Source organism: Cryptotermes secundus, unplaced genomic scaffold, assembly GCF_002891405.2.
Source record: "Cryptotermes secundus unplaced genomic scaffold, Csec_1.0 scaffold3453, whole genome shotgun sequence".
NCBI classification, from domain to species: Eukaryota; Metazoa; Arthropoda; class Insecta; order Blattodea; family Kalotermitidae; genus Cryptotermes; species Cryptotermes secundus.
In genome coordinates this window covers 2411-16017 of record NW_019730009.1, presented here as the reverse complement: position 1 = coordinate 16017, position 13607 = coordinate 2411, and the positions used below count along the sequence as shown (strand labels likewise).

The following is a 13607-nucleotide window of genomic DNA, read 5'->3' as shown; positions in this document are numbered from 1 at the left end:
GCAGAACACGGCAGACACCTGTTGTTTGTCGGTTACAGACGGTGTTTAGTCGGGACCCGCTAACGCAGTTTGTGGTAATCTCTTTTGTTTGTTCATTAGGCAGACGCCGTATTGTTTTCTGCGAGATCCAGTCCTTAGAACATATCTACACAACACCAGGTGTGTCAGTAATGCGAATATCACGAAGTGACGTCGGAGTCACGACAAAGCACAGCTGTTCGATAATATGTCTGCAGTAACGATTAATCGATTACTTCTCTAATCTCGAATTAACGGATTCATATCTACAAAACCGTTATGAGTTCGTCATTTTATTCTTGTTTTTTTAAAAGCAGTATAATTACATAATTAATTCAGCACCGTGCAATGAAGACGTATGGGTGGAATGGAGTTATAACACTACTATTCCTGACCCCGTCACTAGATGGAGGTGAGTGGTCAGTTTCAGGAGTTGGGATAGCTCAGACGGTATGGCGATGGCCTATGGGCTGGAGGACCGGCGTTCGATTTCCGGCAGGGATAAGATTCTTCTCTTTACTGCGTCCAGACCGGCTCTAGACCTCACCGAGCCTCTTGTCCAATGGGTACCGAGAGCCTTTCCCTCGGAGGTAAAGCGGCCGGGGCGTGAAGCTGACTGTCGAGGTTAATGGTGAAGCTCCCTTTAAGCCTAATTTATTAAGCGCAGTGGCAACTTTTTTTTTCCTTGGCACTACAGCGCCAGTGGGCCTAGGCCTACCTCCATGAACTTCTCCGTTCACTTCGGTTTTTCTAGATCTTACACATTCGGTAGGACTCCTTGGGCGGGTGATCAGCTCGTCGCAAGGCCTCTACCTGTACACACACACAGAAAACCGCACACATACAAACTAAACACCCATGCCCTGAGTGGGATTCGACCTCACGATCCCGGTTTCCGAGCGAGCGAAGATAGTGCATGCCTTAGACCGCTCGGCTACCGTGACCGGCAGCGGCAACTTTACCTTAATTAAATAACCAAATCCATGGAACGGAGCCCTCCTGACACCGCTTAACTAGTAGACAAATTCCCAGTAAGTTCCATTGCTGTAATAATAAGAACTTACCACCAGTTTCTACGCTGAAGATGAATCCAGTTCGCACCGTCACAGTTTGTTAACATTAGCCTCCGATCCATTCCTAAGTCTCCAAATTGTCTTCTTCCTTCAGTGTTTCCTACCAAAATTTTGTTTGGAAGTTTCGTCTCTCCCGTAAGTGCTACATGCCCCACCCATTTCACCTTCCTATAGCTTGTCATTTTCAGAGTACCTGGCGAAGAGCACAAATTATGAATGTCCTCATTATATGGTTCCCCCCAGCCTACTTTGACATCCAACCACTTGGATGTAAAAGGTAAAGGCGGGAAGGTATCACGAATAGGCCACGGCCTTTTTGGTTCTCCCGTCATACATTATGGAGTATCGCGCCGTAGCTCAATCGGTTAGCCGTTGGCTTCTCACCGCGACGGCCCGGATTCAAACCCGGGCCTAGTCTAGTGGGATTTGTGGTGGTCAAAGTGGCGCTGGGGCGGGATTTCTCCGAGTACTTCGGTCTCCCCTGCCAATCTTCATTCCACCAAATTCTCCATCATCATAATTACCCGGGGCGCGTACAATAGGCGAATCAGTGGCTGCCGTGCCGAGTGGACCCAGTTGGACTCAACCCCCCCACTAAACAAATTAATTAATGAATTAATAGGTACTGAAGAAGTGTCGTTAAATAACTCACGAAGAGAAAAAGAACGGAGGAAATGAGAAATGCATACAATATTTTAGTTAGGAGACTTGACCTACTTCAGAGACTTCAAAGAAAGCCTTTGAGAAATGAGTATACTCAGTTGCAGTACGTTACAGGCTCAGTAATAACAGCGTAGTTAAACAACATAGTAATTAGAGTACAGTATTCTAGTTGCTTGGAGCCGGGACAGTGACTGGCTGCAGACTGGACTACCGAGGGGTCGGCGTTCGAGTCCCGGTAAGGGAAAGATTTTTCTTCTCTCTACGTCATCCTTACCGGTTCTGGGGCGCATCCAATCTCCTATCCAGTGGGTACCAGGAGCTCTTTCCTGGAAGCAAAGCGGCCGGGGAGTGAAGCTCACTGTTCAATTAGTGGCGAGGTCAAGAAAATGTGGATCTATACATCCAATCCCCCATACACCTTCATGGCATTGTATGTAATTAGTTTAGCACAGGGATAAATTCAGCTTTTTATTAGGCTTTATTTTAGTTGTTTTGCCGCTGTTTTATTGGACACCATGTCTTTTGTTGGTGTACCCAGATTTTTTTTTTTTTTTGTCTTTTGCTATTTGCGTAAACTTCATGAAGATAAAATGAATTTTCGGTTCTTTCCACAATATGTCGTCCAACAATAAACAACTCGTCATCCAAGTTTAGGGAGGTACAATTTCACAGACCAGTGTTTACGGTACTGCATTTAGGGACATCGACACTTATATGCATGAAATGGCGCCGATGAAGTGTTTCATTGCATTCGTAAATGCTAATGAACCTGAAACGCAGACGGCAACATGCATGTGAGTGACGTCATGTTCACAGAACAAATGAGCGAGTTCGTGCATCCCGGGACCGAAAATGGCTGGTGTTTGGGCAGGACTCCTGCTTCGTATTGAGAGCTTGGGCACCCCCATGAACCCCCTCCTTCCCCCTTCCCCAAAGGGAGAGGTGGTACCCAGAAAATGTACTTGAAAATATCAGTTTAATTTGTTGAAGAATGTTTTCACGGATTGACCTTAGTTGTGGGTCTCTGCTTCCAAACGCTGTTAGTGACAAACTTACAAATAATTCTAATTTTTTGTATATAAAAACTATTCGTGTAACAGACCGTGGAGGCCCATAGGGTTTGTGAGACATCGAGGCTCACACATTTACTGGACAGTCGGCTCACAGATGACGCACTGGCCGCCCTTTACCCCCGGGAAGATTCTTAGTACTTATTTCTGTTAGAGGATGAGTCGACCCCAAGGCCATAGTGCGGCTTAAAGGATTAGGTAAATTGAAAAAATCCACCTCTTCAGGACTCGAACCCATGACCTTCTGGCTTATAGCATAGTGCCTCAACCAACTACCCTGCCGCGTGCCCCAATGTATATTTCCTTCTTTATTCTATTTTGATTTATTTCCAAAAATCCAAGGAAATTGGGGAAGATGGGTAGGATTAGCATACCACGCCATAAATATTGGGGAGTGAAAGTATAGTTCTACCTGGGCACTAGATGAAGGTGAATGGTCAGCTTCACGCCCCAACCGCTTTATCCCCGGGGAAAGAAACCCTAGCACCCAGTGGATAGGAGACTGGGTGGGTGACAGAACCGGTCCGGACGCTGTGGGGTAGAGGAAAATCACTTCCCTCTGCACGTAGTCGAACCTAGGCCGTCTATCTCATAGCCTCTTGCTACCACCTGATTTCACTTGGTTCAACTTCCAATCTGAGGGCAGTTATTCTGATATGCCTTTCGCGATTTTCCTCAGTCTTTTCAAAGAAATGCCAGGACACTACCCCCAAATTGGGCCACAACTTCTTTCCACTTTTTTTATTAATTAAAAATCTTGTCATTCGACGCTATAAAGTCTTAAATTTTCACGGCATCGTTAGAGAAACCAGAAATATATAAAATAAATGGAAACTTGTGCATTGGGACAATAATGGGCAATGATTTTATAAAACACTATTTCGGCAGTTTGTAGAGATGAAAATGTCCGTTTGTCTGTAAGGTATGAAGTTCTCACTGAGATGATTATGAAAAGTATTTACATGGATCAGGTGTTTCGCAGTCTCTAGAAGTTTACCGCTGTTCCTCCGAAACGTCAGTAAATTTCTTCCGGACAATGCGGCGTTACATACTAGAGAACAGTGTTCTTCTTGTTCATATGTCTGTCGCGGTCCGTACAATTCTAAGCTGTTCGTAGAATCTCGCTGAAATTCTGTATAGGACTGCAATTTAATTACTGAGTATTTAAGCCTGTCGCTTTCCATACAAAGCTGTGTATTAAGTCACTTGCTAGTCACCGGGACTCGAAGTCCAACCCCTCGGTCGTCAAGCCAGTAGCCAGTCGCTACCCCGGCTCACGAGTTGAAATAGGTCACAAAACATGCCACCTCGTGCAACCTACTCGTAATTGTCCGCAGAAACTTTTCGATTTAGTGGTAGATGTCACTGATGTGCAGACGTCGAGCAGAGCCATCTATTGATTCATTAGGGTAATTGAGAGGGAATTTTTAAGAGTTCAGGGTCAGCCGCCGAAATCGGTGTTGTGAAGGGGGAAAGGTGGAGGGGAAATAGCATGTGTACGATCCCACTCGTAAATGTATGCAATTTCTGTAATCGTCGTGGACTAGATTGTGAATCAGTGCGCGTTTGCTGTTGTCAGTCCTGCCAACGCTCCTAAGTCTCACGCCACACAGTCGCTCCATTGGGCTACTTTACACTGCCGGCAGCCAGATGTGATGTGGGAACTGCCCACATTCAAGCAAATGTTACAGTGACAACGCAAGTATCATTGCCTAGCAACGGCGAGTAAACAGCTGTCGCTAGGTAAAGCCTACAACAATACGGGCAGTGACGTGTTTACAATGCAATCCGACGCAATGTTATGTAAGAGGGAGATATAGCGATATTATAAAGAGAAGAGAGAGGTGTGGGTGTTGCAAGCAGTAATATTGTTGGTACTATACTACTAATCCTCAGTTCTTCAAAACCAAGGTGCGTCTGTGTATACTGTGCAACTATTATAGAACAGTTCAACAAGTGGTTGTCTCTTCATACATCGGTATCCCATACAGTAACATGTACTTATTATCCACACATAATGGATAGATTGTACAATTATTGGAGTTAAATAATAAAAAAATACAGTAACAGGAAGTTTAGCGGCGCTGATGTAGGAAGTAGATGTCCCTACCAGTCAGTCAAATACGGTCAAGTAATTGTATGGTTTATGTTGGCATACTTGTAGCATGGCGTGCAGTCATTTGTTAACGAAGTGAATTAATGCAATATGGCCACGTGGTGTTATGTTTATATTCTCTAGATTAAAATAAAAGTTTTTTGGATCATATTTAAGAAGTAATTGCCGTGGCTGCCTAGGCAGTTGTTGTATATATTGGTGTATCAAGAATTAATTTTTCGTCAACATTAATTTCATTCTGTTCTTCAACAGCTGTGTACATCTAACAAGCAACATGACCACAACGAATATCAGATCACCGTTAATTCTCGATCAGTTAATAAATTTATACGACCCCAAAATAATGGGAATAGTAATTGCCATCCTGGTTGTTCTAATAACAATAGGTAAGTTAATTTACATTTTTATCAAGAAAGTATATAAGAATGTGTTGGCATATGGAAGGGTTGAATATAAAAAAATATGCAATAGTACACTTAACCCCAGAACTGAACGTAAAAGTTTTATTAGTTGTCCAGTCTTAGCCATATAACAACCTTCGTAAACTAACTAAACTTAACGTTGAATGCAATGTTAGCATACTAAATTTATAGTAGATTTAGCTTGGAGAGGTTATATTGTGTAATTGGTAAGTGTAAGATCAGCAATGACGCTCTCAGATTGATTGATTGATGCTCTTGTTATACTCATTGATAGATTATTATATAAAAATATTACTGTATCGCATATAAGTCTTATTTATGTTGTTATTAGTTGTGATGAATACAGAATAGAGAAATGAAGAGAGAAAGAAAAAGTCACTCAGCAGTTTCTATTACAACACAGGTGTTCAGAGAAGAAATATGAACGAGACTGTTCAAAGTAGGAGGTCTCAGACTGGGAAGGAATGGAATTCTCTCCCTATGGCAAGCACATCTACCTGTTTTTAACAATTGATGCTTAAAAAACCTTATTTTTCTCCGACTTCCCAGTGCATTGTATTGTTCATCCAGTTTGCTATGTGAAACTCAGAATACAAGTGACATGAAATGTTTTTCAGGACTATTTATAGTATGGCGTTATAAGAAGACTGCCAGAAAGGGAGTCTTACTGATGGGGTTGAGTGATGCGGGGAAGACATTGATCTACTCACGGTTATTACACAACAAATTTGTTCACACCCACACATCAGTCAAAGAAAATAGTGGTGAATATGACTGTGGCAAGGTAAGAAAAATAATTATTTTTAATGACTACATTTTAGATTTCTTTTGTCTTCTTGTCTGCTGTATAAGAGCATAAAAATTAGAATATACAAAACTATAATTTTGCCTGTGGTTCTGTATGGGTGTGGAACTTGGTCTCTGACATTTAGGGAAGAACATAGACTGAGAGTGTTTGAGAACAGGGTGCTGAGGAGAATATTTGGACCGAAGAGAGATGAAGTGACAGGAGATTGGAGAAAACTGCACAATGAGGAGCTTCATAACTTGTACTCTTCTCCAGGTATAATTAGAACAATAAAGTTAAGAATAATGAGATGGGCAGGGCATGTAGCACGAATGGGGGAGAGGAGGAATGTGTATAGGATATTGGGGCAGAAAGCCAAAGGAGAGAGAGCACTAGGAAGACCAAGATGTGGATGCACAATATTAAAATGGATCTTTAAGAGATAGGATGGGGTGGTATGGATTGGATTGATCCAGCTCAGGATAGGGACCAATGGAGGGTTCTTGTGAACACAGTAATGAACCTTCAGGTTCCATAAAATGCCAGGAAGTTCTTGAGTAGCTGCAGATTTGGAGGCTTCTCAATAAGGGCTCGGCTTCATGAGTGACATTTTAGATTTAACATTAGTTTCATGTAAAGTCTTTAAAGACAACTATTATATAGATGCAAGTATACAGTGTAGGTCATGAGCATACATTTGTTAATAAGGTACTCATGTATATGTGGGTGCCCCAAGTAACTGTAAAAATGAAGAACACAGTCTTCTGTGTTGCAGCTCCATGCCCTGACATTTTGGGGGATCATATGATTCCCATCTTGAGGGCCATAGAGTAGGCTACGTATGAAATCAGCTTGCTGCCCAGCAGTATGTATGGCTGCCTGTGAAGTATACAGTGTACAGTCAGTACCGTGAGAAACCAAAGCAAGAGGTGAAGCCTCTAATTTGATTTCATCAGCAAGTCCAGGAGGTTGAGCATTTGGTTTTATATTTAAAGTTTTTAAGAAATTTTCTTTTTCTTTCTTTTAAGAAATAAATTTTGAACAATCATGTAAAGCTAGGTTTTAAGTTTTTAAAATAAAAAATGTAATCCATATGTAATCCATAAGTACTCTTTGTAAAATAGTGTTATGTGTTTTTGTAACATTGTACATGGTTTTTGGATTTGGTGAGCATCACGAACTCTGGTCATTTGAGATGTGTATGTAACAATATTAGACAGATAATTCAGTGATACCAACATAGGACCAATAGAATGTTAAATAAAAGAAAGCACTGATGTTAAATATAACAAAGCAGCAATGATGCTTTATGTTAATGAGTGCTTTTTTGCAAAGAGAGACAGTGTTTGATGGCTGTGACAGAATTTATGTAATAATATGCTGTAATATAGAATGTTGGAAAATTGGTATGAATTATGGAACTTGTCAAATGGCACTGTATGTAATAGTTCCACTGGAAATGGTGAAGTGAAGTTAGATTTCATTTGATTTGCTTTACTTTGTTTCACACAATTATTAGTGTTCGATAAGAGGTTGGTTAGATAGGTTTGTTTTAGATGGTTTTGGTTTGAATGATAATGTGTATGTACAAGAAGCATATGTCGCCACATGGCGATGCGTGGACACATTGAAACTAGTGAAATCTTTGAATACGTTTAGATTGTGGTCTTGTGCATTGTGACATTTAGTTGTGTGAGAGTTACAGTCATTTTGGAGGAACCTGCTGCCTTTGTTCTAATGGAACAAGTGAAGGTGCTGGTGACATGTTTCTTCAGAATGTTGGTAGCCACCTGCAGGGCTACACAGAACATGTAAATCAAATGAGATGTAAATAAGGGAAGTGAATATCATTAGTGTAAGATTCGAGGTTTTCACGCCAGTGAATATGAAGAATGCTGTCTTCTAGGATGCAGCACCAAGTAGATATTGTGTAAACCTACATTTCAGAGGAATGTATCACCATCTTAAGATGGAGGTGATATGCTCTTCTGAAGCGTCAGTTTACACAATATCTACATGGCGCCGTATACCCAAAGACAGCATTCTTCATATAATTTTAGTGATTTTTTTTGTCTAGAACTGTTGCATTTGTAGAGAAAAATTCTGTCACTTGTTTCATTGGACCCCTGTATTGTTGAATACTTATTATAGTCTTTTGTAATCTGTAAGAGAGAGATGACCGTTTTATACTTCATGAGATAATAATAATAATTCACAGGTTTCATTAAGGATCATTGATATTCCGGGACATGAACGACTTCGGGCAAAGTTCTTTGATGAATACAAAGGAACAGCGAGGGGTATTGTTTACATTATAGACTCAATCACCTTCCAGAAGGACATTCGAGATGTGGCTGAGTAAGTAATTGTGTGTTTTCACACCTATATTCTTAAGAAAAGATTCACACCAAAGCAATAAGCAACAGGAGATAAATAATTGGTATTATCACATTGTGTGTGTATTCACAGCAAGGAAATAAAAATATGTGATTAAGTGTTTGAGAACAGGGTGCTGAGGAGAATATTTGGACCAAATAGAGATGAAGTCACAGGAACTTGGAGAAAACTGCATAATGAGGAGCTTCATAACTTGTACTCTTCTCCAAGTATAATTAGAATGATCAAGTCAAGGAGGATGAGGTGGGCAGGTCATGTAGCACGAATGGGGGAGATGAGGAATGGGTATAGGATATTGGTGGGAAAGCCAGAAGGAAAGAGACCACAGGGAAGACCAAGGTGTAGGTGGGGGGACAAGATTAGAATGGATCTTAGAGAGATAGGATGGGATGGTATAGATTGGATAGATCTGGCTCAGGATAGGGACCAGTGGAGGGCTCTTGTGAACACGGTGATGAACCTTCGGGTTCCATAAAATGCTGGGAAATTCTTGAGTAGCTGCAGAATTGGTGGCTCCTCCAGAAGGGCTCAGCTCCATGAGTAAGTAAGTAAGTAAGTAAGTAAGTAAGTAAGTGTACTATCCTCTGTGGTGTAACACTGTGTAGTGTGGTAGAAGCTCAGTGACATTTTGGAAGAACATATGGCCTACCTATTCAGGCTCAAAGAATAAGCCAAGCAAGAAGCAGATGGTAAGCAAAGCCACTCTGCTTGCCTCCTCCTTGGCTTACTCTTTGGCCCTGAAGATGGGGTATTATTTTCCTCCAAAACATTGATGAACTTTACCAGTTTGATAGCGTAGTTGGTATAGTGACTGGCTGCAGGCTGAATGACCAAGGGGTTAGAGTTTGAGTCCTGGTAGGGTCAAAAATTTTCTACATGTCCGCCAGACCGGCTCTAGGGTCCACCCAGCCTCCTATACAATGGCTACTGGTGGCTATTTCCCTGGGAGTAAAGCAGCTGGGGCATGAAGCTGACCACTCACCTCCAGCTAGTGCCGAGGTCAAGAAAACGTGGATCTATCTATCTACACATCCACTCCTCCATATGCCTTCATGGCATGCTTAATTAGTTAAGCATAAGGACAACTTTACCTTTTACGGAGTATTACATAGAGTCAGTATAGCTCAGTCAATATAGCGATGGGATGGACAGCTGGGATTCAGTTCCTGGGACAAGAAAGAATTTTCTCTTGTGCATAGCACCCAGACCGGCTCTGGGGCCCACCCAGCTTCCTATCCCATGGGTACTGGGGGCTCTTTCCCCAGGGGTAAAGCAGCCACAGTGACAAGTTGACCACTCATCTCCATGTAGTGCTGAGATCAAGAATAGTGGAGCTATACCTCCACTCTTCCATATATCTTCATGGCACTAATGCTTAATTGATTAAGTGCAGGGACAACTTTACCTGTACATAATATTATAGTCCTCTTCATAGCCACCACCGTGAGAGCCTCACAGATTCAACGGAACAATTGATTAGTTTGTGAAAATGTGGCTGAAAGCAAGAAAACATGTTGTATCATTGTCAAATTAGTACCTAGTTCGTTACCTTGCACCATTAAAACAATACCAATGAAGGTTCCCTTTTATGTTTGTTTACACTACAATCACCTGATGTGGAAGGTTGGATTCAAAGACCAAGGACTGGTTGGAGAGATCAAGTGGTGGAAGATAACAAGTTTCATTGCATAGTTCATACATTACCCCCTTCCCCTCCTCCAATGTGCAATTCAAACTTTTGGAACAAGATTTATGCAAACCTGAAAGTAAACCACTGTGGAAACTAGCTTTGTCTGCTTGACTTGCCTGTAAAAGTGAAATACTTTCTCCAGAATAACTAGGTAAACCCTATGCAGGGATATTTTGTTACAAAAGGTAGGCTATTTTACTGCTTAACACTTTTCATTTTTTCACGTATATAAACTCAATCATTATTTCACTTCCATCATGCTTTTTTGCCGTGCCATGTGTAGCAATGACAGGATACAGTTCTTACTCAAATCCATTAAGTACATGATCTTTCCATATGCTTGGCTTTGGATGTTTTTGCCTGCTACCATCTGTTTCATTTCTTGGTGACAGTGTTTTATTGTGCCATATTTCATATGTCTGAGAGGAATATGTAAAAATGCCAAAAGGTGAGAGTTCATGAACTATGTGACAAACTACAGCATAAAAGCAAAAGTGCGGAATGAATGGACTCTTCTGAGAGGATACAGAAGAAGGAAGAAAGTGTTGTCATGAGCAGCACTCTATCTTGAAACATGTTTGCCAGTACTTTCGTGCTTGGTCTTAACCTCCAGGTCAAAACATATAATGGTTGTGGCTGGCTTATGGACAAGACAGATATTCCAGATAAGTGTGACAGGCTGGGCAGATGACCACCATATTAAAAGGATATTACTACAGTGTAGACTTGCATATTCTTTCCTGCATGTGTTGGTTTTGGATCAATAGTTATCATGTTTAAAGGCAATGTTAATAACTTCCTGAAAATGAAGTGGCCTAGAACTAAATAGACGTTGTTTAGCCTGGTCTTCTCCTGTTTTCAGTCTTGGTAACTTCTAGCAAGTTTGCTAGTGTACAGTATGCATACCGATTGATTTAAACACTGGTCGTGAGAACACAATCCACCCTGGTGAAAATATCTGTGGATGATGATGATTGAAGAAATGTTTAAATCTGTAAAGAAATGTGATAATACCTGCTATTTTTTGTTTCCAGATTCCTGTATACGCTGTTGTCTGACCCGGTAGTGGCCAGCAACAGGCTCTCGTTTCTTATTTTGTGCAACAAACAGGACCAGACCATGGCAAAAGGTTGTACAGTCATCAAGTCGCTACTTGAGAAGGAAATGTAAGATGAAAACCCATTTGATTAATTTCCATTCTATTTTCTGAACATTTGTTTGTCTTTTATTTTTAGTCTGCTTATTTATTTTATAAGGAAAGACATGTTAATCGTGTTATTATGTCTCTGTGTCTGTCTCTCTCTTAATGTCTTTTGGACAAGTAACAGATCAAGATGTGATGTTATGTACTTTGGTAAATAAGTGTCCAGTTTCAGATGAACCTGTTGCCCCCATTTTCTTGGTCACTTTCTACTCTTCTACTTAACTGTCTGAAGTAGATAGTAGGTTCTCTGAAAACATTGGTCCCTGTCTACCAAACCACACGGTGTCACATCACAGAAGACCATAATCTTGATACCCACTCTTGTAAAAATCTGAAATCTCACTACTGAAAGATTCTTATGTAACACACTATACTTTCACCTGAGATTAACTGATAAATAATGAACTTTATGAAGTAATTTTGTCTTTCTTAATTTTATTATAACCCACATGATTGAGGGCCTGTTACAGGGATAGCTTTACCATTTTTTTTACAACATGGTTGAATTTAATTTCTTTTCACTGGTGAGCTGTGGACAGAAACAGCAAATAAGGTAGTTACTATAGGATTCTGACGATGGTGTATAACACACTGATATGTTGGGTTTTTGGACTTTATCCATCGTCGTGGTTTTTATTTGTTATCTTAAAAACCAGGATGATGGATAAAGTCCAAAAACCCAACATATCAGTGAGCAAATAAGGTATCTTGTGTTTCATCCAAAAATTCATGATGAAAATGGCGGTTGCAATGAATATTTGTTTTTGTTCCAGGAACGTACTACGCACAACGAAGTCAAGCCAGTTGGAGAGCACAGGTGAAGCTGCTACTAACAACACTTTCCTAGGAAAGAAAGAGAAGGACTTTGAGTTTGTGCACCTGCTTCCTATCAAAGTAGACTTTGCAGAATCCAGTGCATCAAATGTGGATCCTGAAAAACCTGTAGAGCTGGAAGCTTTGGAGAAATGGCTTATTCATATAGCTTGAATTATCATGAATTGTGCTGCAAAAATTATTTCAGTCTCAATATAACCATTCTTTTGTTTTTATATATTGTATTTGTAAATTGCAATTTTGATAGTTAACACTTGCGTATGATTATTGTTGTGGAAACTTTTGCAGATTTGGTTATAAATGAAATGATATATGAAATTTTTGGCTTTTGTTAAACGTTCCTTCCATATACGAGTACATATTTTTGTTGTGTTGTTTAAAATGAAGATTTTTTCCTGAACAAAAGAAAAAGGAGTGAAAGAAAGGATGGTTAAGACTCAGGTAGGCTGAGAGACTGTTTGCAGTGTTTATTACTATTGGGTATCACACACTAGGACGATCTCCACATCCGCATGAGAATGTACTCTCGACAGGATTTATGGAAGGTGAATAAATGAAATGAAATTAAATGAAATTAACCATCATCACTGCTATTAAAAAGAAGGGATGCATGCAAGATTTCTTCCTGAATCAATTTTCACATTTGTGTACAGTCATCAAGAATTTAATTTAGGCTTTCAGTGACATGAGAATTTTATTTATCCTCATGAATAAGAAGTAAGGTCCATCAGATGTAACAAGGTTAATAAGGGAATATAAAATTTTACCTTTACATGTTTCAACCACTACTGGGCAGGTTCAGAAGATGTAACTAACACTCTAAAGAAATGCCTTACACATAAGTTGTCTGAAAGGGATTTTGAAACTTAAATATTGTATATGTTAAAAGTAATTAGTTAACATCAGTTAAAATAAATTAAAGGTACTGTAAAGTAGAGGAACATAATTGTGTTTTTTTTTATACTTTTGGTTATGTAGAATGTTTATACATTGTTGTGTTGTTGTTTGTATGTATGTCTGAAAACATAATATAGGACCTTTTTGGTTCTCAATTTTTCTTTTACTTGACACATTAATAAGGGTAATTCCTCATTTTCCCATATCTGTGTGGTGTCATTGTGTGTAAGCTGGTTAAGTACATTGTAACATGAGGGATGTGCCACAGTGAACTGAAAGTATGTGATATTGTGGATTTATAAGTTGAGTGGTCTTGCCGTTGTAATGCTCTGTAGTCAGTTGAAGAAAAATGTAGTGTGGCATGTAGAGCCATTGCTATGCAGTAACTGCAAGATGGGCTGATGTACCAGGGTTGTTTCTGGGCAATGTTCCTGCA

The 13607-nt window shown here is 40.1% G+C and overlaps 1 protein-coding gene across 5 annotated transcripts in view; it reads left to right on the top strand.

Moving 5' to 3' along the window:
- The window catches only part of LOC111865956 (signal recognition particle receptor subunit beta), a 65477-nt gene extending 52151 nt beyond the window's left edge, over positions 1 to 13326 (top strand). For 3 of the 5 annotated variants that reach the window (XM_033752042.1, XM_023854401.2, XM_033752041.1), the window contains 5 exons: positions 5193 to 5326; positions 5980 to 6146; positions 8368 to 8507; positions 11271 to 11402; positions 12214 to 13326. In XM_033752042.1, the coding sequence (XP_033607933.1) occupies positions 5215 to 5326; positions 5980 to 6146; positions 8368 to 8507; positions 11271 to 11402; positions 12214 to 12427 (765 nt within the window). In that variant the 5' untranslated portion in view covers positions 5193 to 5214 and the 3' untranslated portion in view covers positions 12428 to 13326. Of the gene's footprint in view, positions 1 to 4316; positions 4736 to 4980; positions 5099 to 5192; positions 5327 to 5979; positions 6147 to 8367; positions 8508 to 11270; positions 11403 to 12213 lie in introns of those variants that run through there. The other 2 variants (XM_023854398.2, XM_023854399.1) reach the window with 2 other exon arrangements.
- The last annotated feature ends 281 nt before the right edge of the window (positions 13327 to 13607 follow it).